Here is a 13,829-nt window from a genome sequence, read left to right as displayed (position 1 = left end):
GGAGGGAGTTTTGGATGCCACAGAAAGGGCAGCTTGACCCCATGTCCTTCCTGATAAGAATTGTGTTGAAGTTGCTGATACATGCATTTTTAGAAGAGCAGGATGTGCCCCAGGAATGTCTATTGGGGCCTCAAGGCTGCAAACTGGAAAAACCCACACATGGTTAATCAATAATCAGAAGGAGCTTCTTGCTTGCTCATTGGAACTGCTTGCTTAACAAGTTTTCTTTAAGGGACATGTAATTCTATTACTAATGTGTAAATAAGGGGGAAAAGTTTGAGGTAGGGGGACTCTTCGGGACTGGACTCTCCCTCTGGATTCATCTTGTGTTCCCCCACTGGCAAATGGGCTGCCGCTGTGCCACTCGAGAGCCACACTCAGCTTCGGTAATTATCGAGGGTTGGGGGTGTTTTACTAACCTGTTGCGGAGGTGTGTAAGTGCTTGAGACTAAGTAAAGTGTAGCTTTAAAAGAAAGCACTGTTGTGTTGTCCTGTTTGTGCCAGCCATCTATCATTCGGATGGCCATGTCTCCCCTGATTTATTTCCTGACACCACCTCCCACAGAGTAAAAGTTACCGAGAGCCTTGGGTTGAAAAAACCCCAGGTAACAATGTTACAATTCTTTGTTTACAGTGGGATTTTTTGTTGTAGATAATCGTCTGGAGACTGAAGTCACTGATTTCTATGAAGAGACAAAAGTTAAATTTGCTGAACTATCTGAGGAGCTTTTGTGGGAGTATATTCACAGTGGTGAACCAATGTAAGTAGGCTGCTGAACGCAGCACATCTAACTTGAGTTTAGGCCTTAAGACATTGTTGGCCTCAAATACAAAGGAAGCAGTATGCCACATTTTGGGGGGAAATTGGCCATGTGTATATGCAGTTGTTGATGTGCTGTGTGAAACAAAAAGGAAGTTAATGTTGCATTCACAACATTGACTAGATTTGAATTCCCAGGGTGGAAACTCTGAACCCAATCTTTTTAAGCGTGCTAGCAGTCTTTTTCTCAATAGCCCCTTAATTTGAAAGTTCAGGCAATGGATGGCACAATGGAATTGTGCAGTATTCTGTTTTAGGCCCAATTTTAGTTTAATTATTGCCTGATCCCAATGAAGGTAATTGGAACCCATCTAGTGACTTCAGCAATGAAACAGATTGTTAGTGAGAAAAGAATTAGGCCCTCAATGGATATAGTATGGAAAGTTGGAAGAGCCTTAGCTTATCCTTACACTTACAATGAACTCTATTCTGTATTCTGTGAGGCACTTTCAACTCCTACTGACGTCAGTTGGTGTTTAGGACATGCAGCAGCTCACAGTAGTGAGGATATAGAGCCAGTTATCATTGCATGTTCCAGTTATGAGTGCACTACCTACAGCAGAACTCTTACAAAGTGGAGAAAACACTTGCATTTGTTTTGTATTAATCAGCACTAATAAATGTCCATGTTGATACTAACAGCTTAATCAAGATATACAGAGAGCTGGAAGGAGTCTTTGCTTAGATTTATCTATGAGTTGAGTCATTAACAGCTACAGGCTTCTACCTGTAAACCAATAATGGGGCAGCGGCTGCTGAAGGGACTGTAATGTTAAAGCTTCTCATCTCTATGGAAAACTGTGCAAATACATACAGAATCAATACAGAAGTGGCTGCACTGCCTTCAGTGGAAGACAGGCCTGGAATTAGCAGGGTTACTGTCCATAAGGGTTACAGTGTGCAAATTACATGGGGAAATTGACAGACTATGTTCCCACATTAGTTTGACTCTAGCCACTGCTACTGGGGAGGGATAGGTAATAAAAAAAAAAACCCACTAGACTGTAAATCTAATTTAAAAAAAATACAGGAGAAGGTTTTATATTGCTACAGAGAAAGATGCAAGTTTTTCTGTTGTATGGATTTGTACTCCTCATGATTCATAGATTCCAAGCCCAGAGTGGACCATTGTGGTCATCCAGTCTGACCTCCTGTGTAACACAGGCCATAGAACTTCCCCAAAATAGAGCAGATCTTCTAGAAAAACATCCAATTTTGTTTTTGAAATTGCCAGTGATGGAAAATCTACCATGACCCTTATGTCTACACTACGAAATTAGGTCGAATTTATAGAAGTCGGTTTTTTAGAAATCGGTTTTATATATTCGAGTGTGTGTGTCCCCACAGAAAATGCTCTAAGTGCATTAAGTGCATTAACTCGGCGGAGCGCTTCCACAGTACCGAGGCAAGCGTCGACTTCCGGAGCGTTGCACTGTGGGTAGCTATCCCACAGTTCCCGCAGTCTCCGCTGCTCATTGGAATTCTGGGTTGAGATCCCAATGCCTGATGGGGCTAAAACATTGTCGCGGGTGGTTCTGGGTACATATCGTCAGGCCCCCGTTACCTCCCTCCCAGCCTACCCCTTAATGCCATGGCTCATGAAGCTGTACACAGGCAGCCTGGACAGTAGTCAGGAGCTGTTCAACTACAGGCTGAGCAAGTGCAGAATGGTGGTAGAATGTGCATTTGGACGTTTAAAGGCGCGCTGGCGCAGTTTACTGACTCGCTTAGACCTCAGCGAAACCAGTATTCCCACTGTTATTACTGCTTGCTGTGTGCTCCACAATATCTGTGAGAGTAAGGGGGAGACGTTTATGGCAGGGTGGAAGGCTGAGGCAAATCGCCTAGCTGCTGGTTACGCGCAACCAGACACCAGGGCGGTTAGAAGAGCACAGGAGGGCGCGGTACGCATCAGAGAAGCTTTGAAAACCAGTTTCATGACTGGCCAGGCTACGGTGTGAAAGTTCTGTTTGTTTCTCCTTGATGAAACCCCCCGGGCCCCTTGGTTCACTCTACTTCCCTGTAAGCTAACCACCCTCCCCTCCTCCCTTTAATCATTGCTTGCAGAGGCAATAAAGTCATTGCTGCTTCACAGTCATGCATTCGTTATTCATTCATCACACAAATAGGGAGATGACTACCAAGGTATCCCAGGAGGGGTGGTGGAGGAGGGAAGGAAAATGCCACACAGCACTTTAAGCACAGCACTTTAAAAGTTTACAACTTTAAAATTTATTGAATGCCAGCCTTCTTTTTTTTGGGCAATCCCCTGTGGTGGAGTGGCTGGTTGGCCGGAGGCCCCCCCACCGCATTCTTGGGCGTCTGGGTGTGGAGGCTATGGAACTTGGGGGGGGAGGGCGGTTGGTTACAGAGGGGCAGCAGTGGCAGTCTGTGCTCCAGCTGCCTTTGCTGCAGCTCAACCATACACTGGAGCATACTGGTTTGGTCCTGCAGCAGCCTCAGCATTGAATCCTGCCTCCTCTCATCACGCTGCTGCCACATTTGAGCTTCAGCCCTCTCTTCAGCCCGCCACTTACTCTCTTCAGCCCGCCACTTACTCTCTTCAGCCCGCCACTTACTCTCTTCAGCCCGCCACCTTTCCTCCCGGTCATTTTGTGCTTTCCTGCACTCTGACATTATTTGCCTCCACGCATTCGTCTGTGCTCTGTCAGTGTGGGAGGACAGCATGAGCTCGGAGAACATTTCATCGCGAGTGCATTTTTTTTTCTTTCTAAGCTTCACTAGCCTCTGGGAAGGAGAAGATCCTGTGATCATTGAAACACATGCAGCTGGTGGAGGAAAAAAAAGGGACAGCGGTATTTAAAAAGACACATTTTATAAAACAGTGGCTACACTCTTTCAGGGTAAACCTTGCTGTTAACATTACATACATAGCACATGTGCTTTCGTTACAAGGTCGCATTTTGCCTCCTCCCACCGCGTGACTACTCCCTCAACCTTCCCCCCTCCCTGTGGCTAACAGCGAGGAACATTTCTGTTTAGCCACAGGCAAACAGCCCAGCAGGAATGGGCTCCTCTGAGTGTCCCCTGAAGAAAAGCACTCTATTTCAACCAGGTGACCATGAATTATATCTCAGTCTCCTGAGGATAACACAGAGAGATAAAGAACGGATTTTGGTTGAATGCCAGCAAACATACACTGCAATGCTTTGTTCTACAGTGATTCCCGAGTACGTGTTACTGGCCTGGAGTGGTAAAGTGTCCTACCATGAAGGACGAAATAAGGCTGCCCTCCCCAGAAACCTTTTACAAAGGCTTTAGGACTACATCTAGGAGAACCGCAAATGCCAGGGCAAAGTAATCCTTTCACATGCTTGCTTTTAAACCATGTATAGCATTTTAAAAGGTACACTCACCAGAGGTCCCTTCTCCGCCTGCTGGGTCCAGGAGGCAGCCTTGGGTAGGTTCGGGGGGTACTGACTCCAGGTCTAGGGTGAGAAACAGTTCCTGGCTGTCGGGAAAACCGGTTTCTCCGCTTGCTTGCTGTGAGCTATCTACAACCTCCTCCTCCTCATCATCTTCTTCGTCCCCAAAACCTACTTCCGTATTGCCTCCATCTCCATTGAAGGAGTCAAACAACACGGCTGGGGTAGTGGTGGCTGAACCCCCTAAAATGGCATGCAGCTCATCATAGAAGCGGCATGTTTGGGGCTCTGACCCAGAGCGGCTGTTCGCCTCTCTGGTTTTCTGGTAGGCTTGCCTCAGCTCCTTCAGTTTCACGCGGCACTGCTTCGGGTCCCTGTTATGGCCTCTGTCCTTCATGCCCTGGGAGATTTTCACAAAGGTTTTGGCATTTTGAAAACTGGAACGGAGTTCTGATAGCACGGATTCCTCTCCCCAAACAGCGATCAGATCCCGTACCTCCCGTTCGGTCCATGCTGGAGCTCTTTTGCGATTCTGGGACTCCATCATGGTCACCTGTGCTGATGAGCTCTGCATGGTCACCTGCAGCTTGCCACGCTGGCCAAACAGGAAATGAGATTCAAAAGTTCGCGGTTCTTTTCCTGTCTACCTGGCCAGTGCATCTGAGTTGAGAGTGCTGTCCAGAGCGGTCAGAATGGAGCACTCTGGGATAGCTCCCGGAGGCCAATACCATCGAATTGTGTCCACAGTACCCCAAATTCGAGCCGGCAGCGTCGATTTAAGCACTGATCCACTTGTCAGGGGTGGAGTAAGGAAATTGATTTTAAGAGCCCTTTAAGTCGAAATAAAGGGCTTCACTGTGTGGACGGGTGCAGGTTTAAATCGATTTAACGCTGCTAAATTCGACCTAAAGTCCTAGTGTAGACCAGGGCTTAGTAAATTGTTCCAATGGTTGACTACCCTCACTGTTAAAAACATGCATCTTATTTCCAGTCTGAATTTGTTTAGTTTCAACTTCCAGCCCATGTTTCATGTTTTTCTGTTAGACTGAAGAGTCTATTATTAAATATTTATTCCCCATCTAGGTTCTTAAAGACTGTAATCAAGTCACCTCTTAACCTTCTCTTTGTTAAGCTGAAGAAATTGAGCTCCTTGAGTCTATCACTATAAGGCATGTTTTCCACTCCTTTTAATAATTCTCATGACTCTTCTCTAAACCCTCTCTAATTTATCAACATCCTTCTTGAATTGGGGACACCAACTCTGAAAACAGTATTCCAATAATGGTTACACCGATGCCAAATAATATAACCTCCCTGCTCCTACTTGAGATTCCCGTTCATCTATCTCAGGATTGCATTAGTCCTTTTGGCAGCTGATTATTCACCACAACCTCCAAATCTTTTCCAGAATCATGGCTTCTCAGGATAGCGTCCCCGACCCTGTAAGCATTGCCTACATTTTGTTCCTAGATGTATACATTTACATTTAACCATATTAAAATGCATATTTGTTTGTGCTCCACTTACAGAGTGATCTGGATCATTTGGTATCTGTGAACTGTCCTCCTTTGTTATTTACCAGTTCCCCCAATTTTTGTCATCTTCAAACTTTGAGTGATGATTTTATGTTTTCTTCTAGGACATTGATATAAATGTTAAAGAGCATAGGGTCAAGAACTGATCTCTGTGGAACCCTACTACAAATACACCTTGATAACAATTCCCCATTTGCAGTTACATTTTGACGCCTGTCAGTTAGCCAGCTTTTAATCTGTTTTAGTGTGCTCCATGTTCATTTTATATTGTTCTAAATATTTAATCAAAATGTCATGCAGTACTAAGTCAAACACCTTGCATCAACACTATTGTGTTTATCAACCAAACTTGTAATTCATTAACTTTGACATGGGTTGAGTAAAATCCTAAACAATTGCACTTAACTAGAGGTAGTTTTTTGTCTCAAAAATGTGATCTGTTTGTTTTTTATTCTTCTGGGGAAAGTCAGACCATTCAAGTAGTGCTTTCTTGGTGTTCTCAGTAAAATAAATGGTAATAATCATGCAGTGGATCAGAGTTTGAGACTAATGGAGTCTTTCATCTCCAAGTCAGCATTGGCTGAATCCTTTGGTGGTGTGGGGTTGAAAAGTCTTTCTGGTGCTGAGACCCTTCTGAGTCATGTAATAGGCTTATTGACAGCTCTGAAAAGAGCAGCATTGCTGTGCTGTGGAGGAAGTTTTTTCCAGCCATCTTGGGATACATGGAATATCGCACAATGTGGGATCTTATAGGATGTAAAAAACGGAAGGGAAATAAGAGATGAACCTTCTTGATTTGGAGAATAACCCTTCATATTTCTAAATCAATTAGGTCATTTTGTCTTATTCAGCTGATGTTTTAAAATTCATTTTAATCTGTGAATGCCATTAACATTCCCTCGAGAGAGAAGATGTTAAATAAAATTGAACCTAGCACAAATCCTTAGTCTTTACAGTCCATCAAGCACTATCAGGCCTTGTGTGTCCTCCCTTTTATCCAAGCCTACTTGAATGATGTTTTCAAGAAGATTTCAGGAGACACTTACAACTGAATTTTAATAAAGCATTTATTAGATTTGCCATGTTCCCTCTTATTCTCCCTCCACCCACCCCGGCCTCCACTAATTAGCCAGCATTCTCAGAATGTCATGAGCGTTCATGGAGACAGGTGGGTTTGTATAAAACTTAAGTAGCACTAATCAGTCCAAGGCTGGGGAAGTGAGAAATCTAAGGAAGCTATGGAACTTGCACATTATGTATCTTTAAAAGAATTGCCAGATCTGTCACATCGCCCAGTACTGCGTGATTTTGTAATCCATTATATTGCATATACTCTACACCCAGCTGTAGACCAGATCATTGGCCCCTGCTCCACCCTTCTTCAGCTACCTCTGCAGTACGATGCCCAGGAAACTGTGTAGTGCCAGATCTATACAACTAGCTCTACACAATCTATTCCAGCCGTCTTGTAGCATAGGAGCTGTGTTGAAGGTGAAAGGGTAAGTCTCCAGAGTGCCTTACTAACTAAGTAAGTTAGTGCAGCCTTAGACCTTGTGTTAGGAACTGAGCTGGCCTCCAGCTGACTCTGAGATCAGGAGAGTGCAAAGGTGATTTTGAACTATTTTTGTCCCAGTCCCCTAGGGTGCTGCAATAAACATAGCTCTGCTGGATCTGAAGATTTGGCTCCATAACTCTTAATTTCCTGTCATGTTTAAAACCTCAACCTTCATGTTCCATTGGTCTTGCTTTTGGCTAATAATAATATAATCACATTTAGTAGGATAAGAGGAACCAATGTAAATTCGACCCAAACAAGAATAATTAAATCTGGGGCAGGAGCAGTTTGTTACAAAGAATAAGGTGATCACTTGGGCTGTGTGGGGGAAAAAAATACTTTTTTTTTTTTTTTTTTTTTAAGAGTACACATTAGCAAAGAAATTCCCAGTATGCTTTTGGGAACACTGATTTAGTGAACTAATCTCCCTCAAGTATGCAACTGATGAAAAAGATGAGATTTGAGGGGCAAACTATTGGGATTTTTAGATAGAATTTAAAGTTTAGCATGGGAAATCCAGGTGTTGTGATTATGGCCTCTGGAAGAGTGAGAGAGCATTGCTGAAGCACAGCTGCAGCAGAATCACAGTTGGGAGGAACTGGACAGCACATCTTAGCTGTTCTTTCTGCTACCAGACTGTTAATTAACAGCGAGAGACCTCTGGGGGTCAAAAGTTCACATAATCTATTCTGCCCCTGTCTGCGACAGATCAGACTGAAAACTGTATACCTGAGAGGAGGGGAAGCATCTGCCCTGGGTTGATGTGGGAGTAATTGAGAATACCAACCTACAAATTACATGCAAACCAATGTGTGCCCTGGGAAGAGGAATTATCCTTGCTTCACTGACTGCCCACCTTAATTATGCACATTGTAGGGAGAATGGTCACTTTGGATGAGCTATTACCAGCAGGATAGTGAGTTTGTGTGTGTGGTTTTTGGGAGGGGGGTGTGGGGGTGAGAGAACCTGGATTTGTGCAGGAAATGGCCCAACTTTATTATCATGCACATTATGTAAAGAGTTGTCACTTTGGATGGGCTATCACCAGCAGGAGAGTGAATTTGTGTGAGGGGGTGGAGGGTGAGAAAACCTGGATTTGTGCTGGAAATGGCCCACCTGATGATCACTTTAGATAAGCTATTACCAGCAGAACAGTGGGGTGGGAGGAGGTATTTTTTCATATTCTCTGTGTATAAATAAAGTCTGCTGCAGTTTCCACGGCATGCATCCGATGAAGTGAGCTGTAGCTCACGAAAGCTCATGCTCAAATAAATTGGTTAGTCTCTAAGGTGCCACAAGTACTCCTTTTCTTTTTGTTTATGTGGTTGTTCTCTCTTGGAACTGAGAGAGGCCAGACAGAAACCCATCTTCTCCTCCAACCCATCCTAATGCAAGTCTCCAATATTGCAACCAGTATAGGTAAGCCAGGCAAGGTGGATTAGTTTATCTTTTGTTTTATGTGAATTTTCCCTGTGTTAAGAGGGAGGTTTATTCCTGTTTTCTGTAACTTTAAGGTTTTGCCCAGAGGGGGATCCTCTGTGTTTTGAATCTGAATACCCTGTAAAGTATTTTCCATCCTGATTTTACAGAGATGATTTTTACCTTTCTTTTTTTTTTTTTTTTTAAATAAAATCCTTCTTTTAAGAACTTGACTGATTTTTTTTCCATTGTTCCAAGATCTAGGGGTTTGGGTCTTTGATGATTTTGTAAAAAATTGGTTAGGATATTATTCTGAGGCCTTCCCAGGAAAAGGGGTGTGTAGGGCTTGGGGGGATATTTTGAGGGGAAGACGTCTCCAAGTGGTCTCTTTCCCTGTTCTTTGTTTAAAATGCTTGGTGGTGGTAGCATACTGTTCAAGGACAAGGCAAAGTTTGTACCTTGGGAAGTTTTTAACCTAAGCTGGTAAGAATAAGCTTAGGGGGGTCTTTCATGCAGGTCCCCACATCTGTACCCTAGAGTTCAGAGTGGGGAAGGAACCCTGACAGGGGTTCTCTCCTGAATTCCAGTGCTGACTTTTTATCAGATCTTCCCTAGCAAAATAATGTGCTTGCTGTGGGTGGCCACAACATAGCTCATGCATGTCCCCTCAGTGAAAGTCAGAATGGCATTATGCTAGTGGAGTGTTAGTCTGCTTACTGAAAAAAATCTGTTTGTATTAATATATTCATACATAAATAATACTTAGTATTCATATAGCACCTCATGACTTCAAAGTGCTTTACAAACATTCACATTTTCAAAAAGGAATATTTTTGTTGAATATTGTCTCTTTAATAAAAAACAGTTATATACTGTTAAAGTCCAGATAAAATGCAAGATTTAGGAACCAGCATAATGCTATAATTCGTAATAACTGAAAATGGCATATCTGATTTCTCCCCTATTGTACTGGTGCAATAAGAAACTAGTGATTGTAGGAGTGGGGGCAATTCAGAAATCAAATGTTATGGGCTGTGAGAAGGAGTCTATTCTGATTAGACTTAAGGGCCAGATTCAACCAAGCTTACTCTTGTTGAGTAGTAACTTACTCTGCTGGAGGCCCCCAGGACATGTCTACACAGCTTTTTGGAGTGAGCCTCCCAGCATGGATTAACAGACTTGGCTAACGGGGCTCACACTAGCTCTCTAAAAGTAGCTATGTAGACAGCGCTCTGAAGTTGTGGCTGGGACTGGAGCTCAGGCTTTGGAGCCCATCCACCTCCATAGGCTCCAGAGCCCAAGCTCCAACCTGAGCTGCAACTTCAAAGCACTTGCTACACTGCTATTTTTAGAGCACTAGCACAAGCCTGAGTTTGTTGACGTGGGCTGGGAGGGTGTAGTCTTACCCATTGACCCCAAAGGGTAGGGTAGTACTCCATGTAAGATTAGCAGAATCTGGCCCCATGGTTTTAAACCTTCAGTCTTCAATGGGCTTTGGGATCTGAAAGTTGTGAGGCTGTGATGTAGAAAATATAGTTCCAAGCAATAGGTTAAACTTTTCCCTTAGACATGTACACAATTCTCATTGAAATCTTTGGCTGTAATTCACCCTGGTCCATGTGGGTAAAATTCCATTTGGCCCAGTGGAATTTGAACGTGTGTGTTTGAAGATATAATGATCCAAAGAAATTTGCAACAATACCCAGTGACTATTGAATCTGGATCTCCAAAATCAGTTTATTTAGGATATATGAAATAATTGCACCAAATTCTTAATTATTATTTATTTTTATATGACTGTAGCACCTAAGAGCACTAGTCTTGGACCAGGATCTCATTTATTTCTGTAGAGTTACACCAGCGTTGAATATGGACTAGTGGGTAAGGATGGCTTTCTCCTTTGAACTCAATTATCTAGAGTTATGTAGTGAAAGAGCAAGCGTTACTGTTGTGATTCAAAAGTTGCAGTGTTGAACCAGGACCGTCACAAATCGGTTTAATCCATCTTTAGCTTTAGCACACTAGTTCAATCAAGGCAAAGTTCTGCCATTTCCATTCTTATAAAACATGTTCATACTCCTGGATTTACAATCCGTACTAAGTGGTTACCACTTTCCTCCATCCCGATATTCACTCTTAACCATTGTCTTAACTAAATGTCTGTATTTTTCCCCCCGCAGGGACAAAGCGGGTGGTTATGGAATCCAGGCCCTTGGTGGAATGTTAGTGGAATATGTTCATGGAGACTTCCTGAACGTGGTCGGCTTTCCTCTGAATCACTTCTGCAAAAAGTTAGCAGAGTTGTATTATCCGCCCCTCAAGCATACTATACAGCATGTCAAGCATGACTCTATCCCCTCCGTCGAGACTTTTGAGAACCTCAGTGATGGAGAGAGTGACTCCTCAAATCCCATGCAGCATAAAAGTGCTAACAAATTAGAGAGGAATGGAGTGCCCCTCTCAGGAGCCATTCATACTCCAGTAAACAGTGGTAGCATCCAGCCTGTTTGTACAGTGGCTGTGGAAAATCAGAGTGGAGTGATGGAATATCCAGCTAAATTCCCATCAAAAATTGTAGAACTTATGGATGGCTTCAGAGCTTCAAAGGTAAAAAAAAAAAAAAAAAATACTGCTCCTTGATCTAATCTTCTCTGCACTGGTGAGCTAATACAATTCAAATTTGTATTTTTAAACATTTCTGTGTAGTCTGGAGGTTCTAACAATAAAGGCAGTACAACAGCACTACGCATGTCTATGGGGAACAGCCCCATTCAAACAAATGATCAAATGCATTTATTTTACTCTAATGTTCATTCTGATTCTGTGTGTGTTATGCAAGAGAATGGCATCTCCCAGCCGCTGCACCAGTGACCCTGGGTGTAGTACCAGCGCACCTTCCAGTAAGAGGCTCCAAAACAACAGTAGCCTCGGGGATTTACTGCACTGGGCTAACAAGGGCACCAGAATGCCTAGGGCATTTTGAAAAGTACCTTTTAGTGATGCCAATACTGTCTGTGCATGTTTCCTCATGACCTTCCAAAGCAGCAGCCAGTCATGTGCGGAATAAATTTTGTTATGTGCACCAATGCGGAGGTGAGGTGTGACTCCCCACAGCTCTGTCTCCCCGCAGCAGCACCTGGGCTGGGGGAAATAAGCACCTCTTCCATTGGCAGCTCCGGGCCAGGGCTCGGTTGGGGCTGCGGGAGGGCCACCTCTCCCCCAGGCCATCTCTGCCCCCAGCCACACCAGGTCTGGGGCTGGGCTGGAGAGGGGCGCCTCTCCTGGTCATGGCAGGTCCAGGGCTGGCCCTGAGCGCCTGTGCGGCACTTAATAGGTTACTGCGCAGCTGTGCAGCTTAGTGGGAACCTAGGCAGCAGCATGGAGGGACATCTTCAGAAGTGCCCTTAATAACGAGCACCCTTAGATTTAAGGCAAGTGGCAATGCCCCACTGAAACATAGACCTAGAATGGCACTGAATAAATTCACTAGAGCATTTTACTTCAGATCTGATCCTAACAGGTGCTGAGCACCTGTATCTCCTGTTGATTTCAGAAAGTGGGGGAACAAAGGTGGGAGAGAGGAGGGGCAAGGATCAGGATGGGACAGGGACTGGTATATAAGAGGAAAGAGGTGATTACATAACTGTTAAAATATTATATGTATTTGTACCATTTATTGAGAGAGGATGTAAGACCATTCACAAAGTAACATTTATTTCATAGTAATCAGAAATATTATCTAAAACAACATGTAAATGGTGAGAGAAATATATATTATGGAAATGTCCATAGTGACTCATCTGTGTTGAGATTTGCACTTGAAGTAATATTAAAATTCTTTTTCATTGTAATTATTTGAATTTAACCTCCATGTTTGGCACAATAACACTTCAGAGGGAAACTGAACTTTCTACGTAACTTTTTTTAGTGAATGCTCCCTGTTAACTTCTGCAGAGGAAATACTTCAAAATGCCCCCATTTAAAACAAATATTTTTTATATATATGTATATGTAATGTCTATTGTGCTCTGCCTCAATCCTTTTTCCTTCCATGTATTTGTATTGTAGGTTCCTGTAAGAACCTCCTTCTCTTGATTGCTCAGATGTTGTGTTTTATCTCTACTTTTCACAGAAATACTCTAAGAATCTCTTGTGCGTGAACCAGGCCTGTAGCTTATGATCACAATGCAGTAGCTTGTATCAGAAGGGTAGCCGTATTAGTCTGGATCTGTAAAAGCGGCAAAGAGTCCTGTGGCACCTCCTAGACTAACAGACGTATTGGAGCATAGGCTTTCGTGGGTGAATACCCACTTCGTCAGATGCGTGTAGCTTGTGTTGGGCCTTCATGAAGACATGTACATAGAAGCTAATATTTATGTGCACTCTAGCAGTCAGCTGTGCCTGGAAACAGATAAATGGATAATTTTGAATCACTGCCAGGTTTCCTTCTCAGAGCCAGACTAGTGCAGCTAAAGAAAAGGTGACAGCAGTAAAGAAAGAGAAGATGAAATAAATGCCAAGTATTCTAACTAGAAACAGAGAGAGATGTGGTCTCTTCACAAAACTCTGAACCAGAAACTCCTGGGGTGAAATCCTGGCCCCACTGAAGACAATGGGAGGTTGCTGTTGACTTCACTGGGCACAGGATTGGATTGTTAAAGTCAAATCCCAATTTTGACTCTGACTCTGTGACCTTGGGCAAATCTCATCCTATGTCTGCCTGCACTGCCCCTTCTGTAAAATGGAGACAATAATGTTGTGAAGCTAGTTAGTTTGTAAAATGCTTCGAAGACTGAAAGTGTAAGATAAACTGTAATTAAATTCAATTTAATTTGACCTTTACGTAGGTTCAGAGCCCTCACAATGCAGGCTGAAATCAACTACAAGTGAGAAAAACCTAATAATCATCTTTATTAAAATGATGTCTAGGAACTTTTTGCTTGGTCCTGCACTCAGTGAGGTCAATGAAAGTTCAGGGTTAAATTTGGTTTGGTTTAGTTCCTCTGTGGCTGTACAGAACCCAGCACATCTTGAATGGGACCGTTGGGTGCTCTCATAATATAAATACTGGCTCTATTTGCTAATGTTATGCCAATGACCTAATTTTCAGTCCT

At 43.2% G+C, this 13,829-nt stretch overlaps 2 protein-coding genes across 4 annotated transcripts in view; one reads left to right on the top strand and one right to left on the bottom strand.

Annotated features, from left to right (window-relative positions):
* ASMTL (acetylserotonin O-methyltransferase like) overlaps nucleotides 1-13,829 on the top strand; it is a 51,164-nt gene that overhangs the window by 14,631 nt on the left and 22,704 nt on the right. For 2 of the 3 annotated variants that reach the window (XM_078853998.1, XM_078853997.1), the window contains exons 6-8: nucleotides 653-761; nucleotides 8,647-8,715; nucleotides 10,896-11,322. In XM_078853998.1, coding sequence (XP_078710124.1) covers nucleotides 653-761; nucleotides 8,647-8,715; nucleotides 10,896-11,322 — 605 coding nt within the window. The remainder of the gene's footprint in view (nucleotides 1-652; nucleotides 762-8,646; nucleotides 8,716-10,895; nucleotides 11,323-13,829) is intronic. The other variant, XM_073353970.2, reaches the window with a different exon arrangement.
* On the bottom strand, nucleotides 1,593-4,965 carry LOC144930241 (uncharacterized). Its single transcript, XM_078851785.1, has 3 exons — nucleotides 4,198-4,965; nucleotides 3,379-3,609; nucleotides 1,593-1,618 (listed from the first exon to the last, which is right to left on the bottom strand). Exons 1-3 carry the CDS (start codon nucleotides 4,778-4,780, stop codon nucleotides 1,593-1,595), a joined length of 840 nt encoding a protein of 279 aa, XP_078707911.1. The 5' UTR covers nucleotides 4,781-4,965.

This window comes from Lepidochelys kempii, chromosome 1 (assembly GCF_965140285.1).
Source record: "Lepidochelys kempii isolate rLepKem1 chromosome 1, rLepKem1.hap1, whole genome shotgun sequence".
NCBI lineage: Eukaryota > Metazoa > Chordata > Testudines > Cheloniidae > Lepidochelys > Lepidochelys kempii.
Note: the sequence above shows the minus strand (reverse complement) of the source record. Positions and strands in the feature narration are given on the sequence as shown.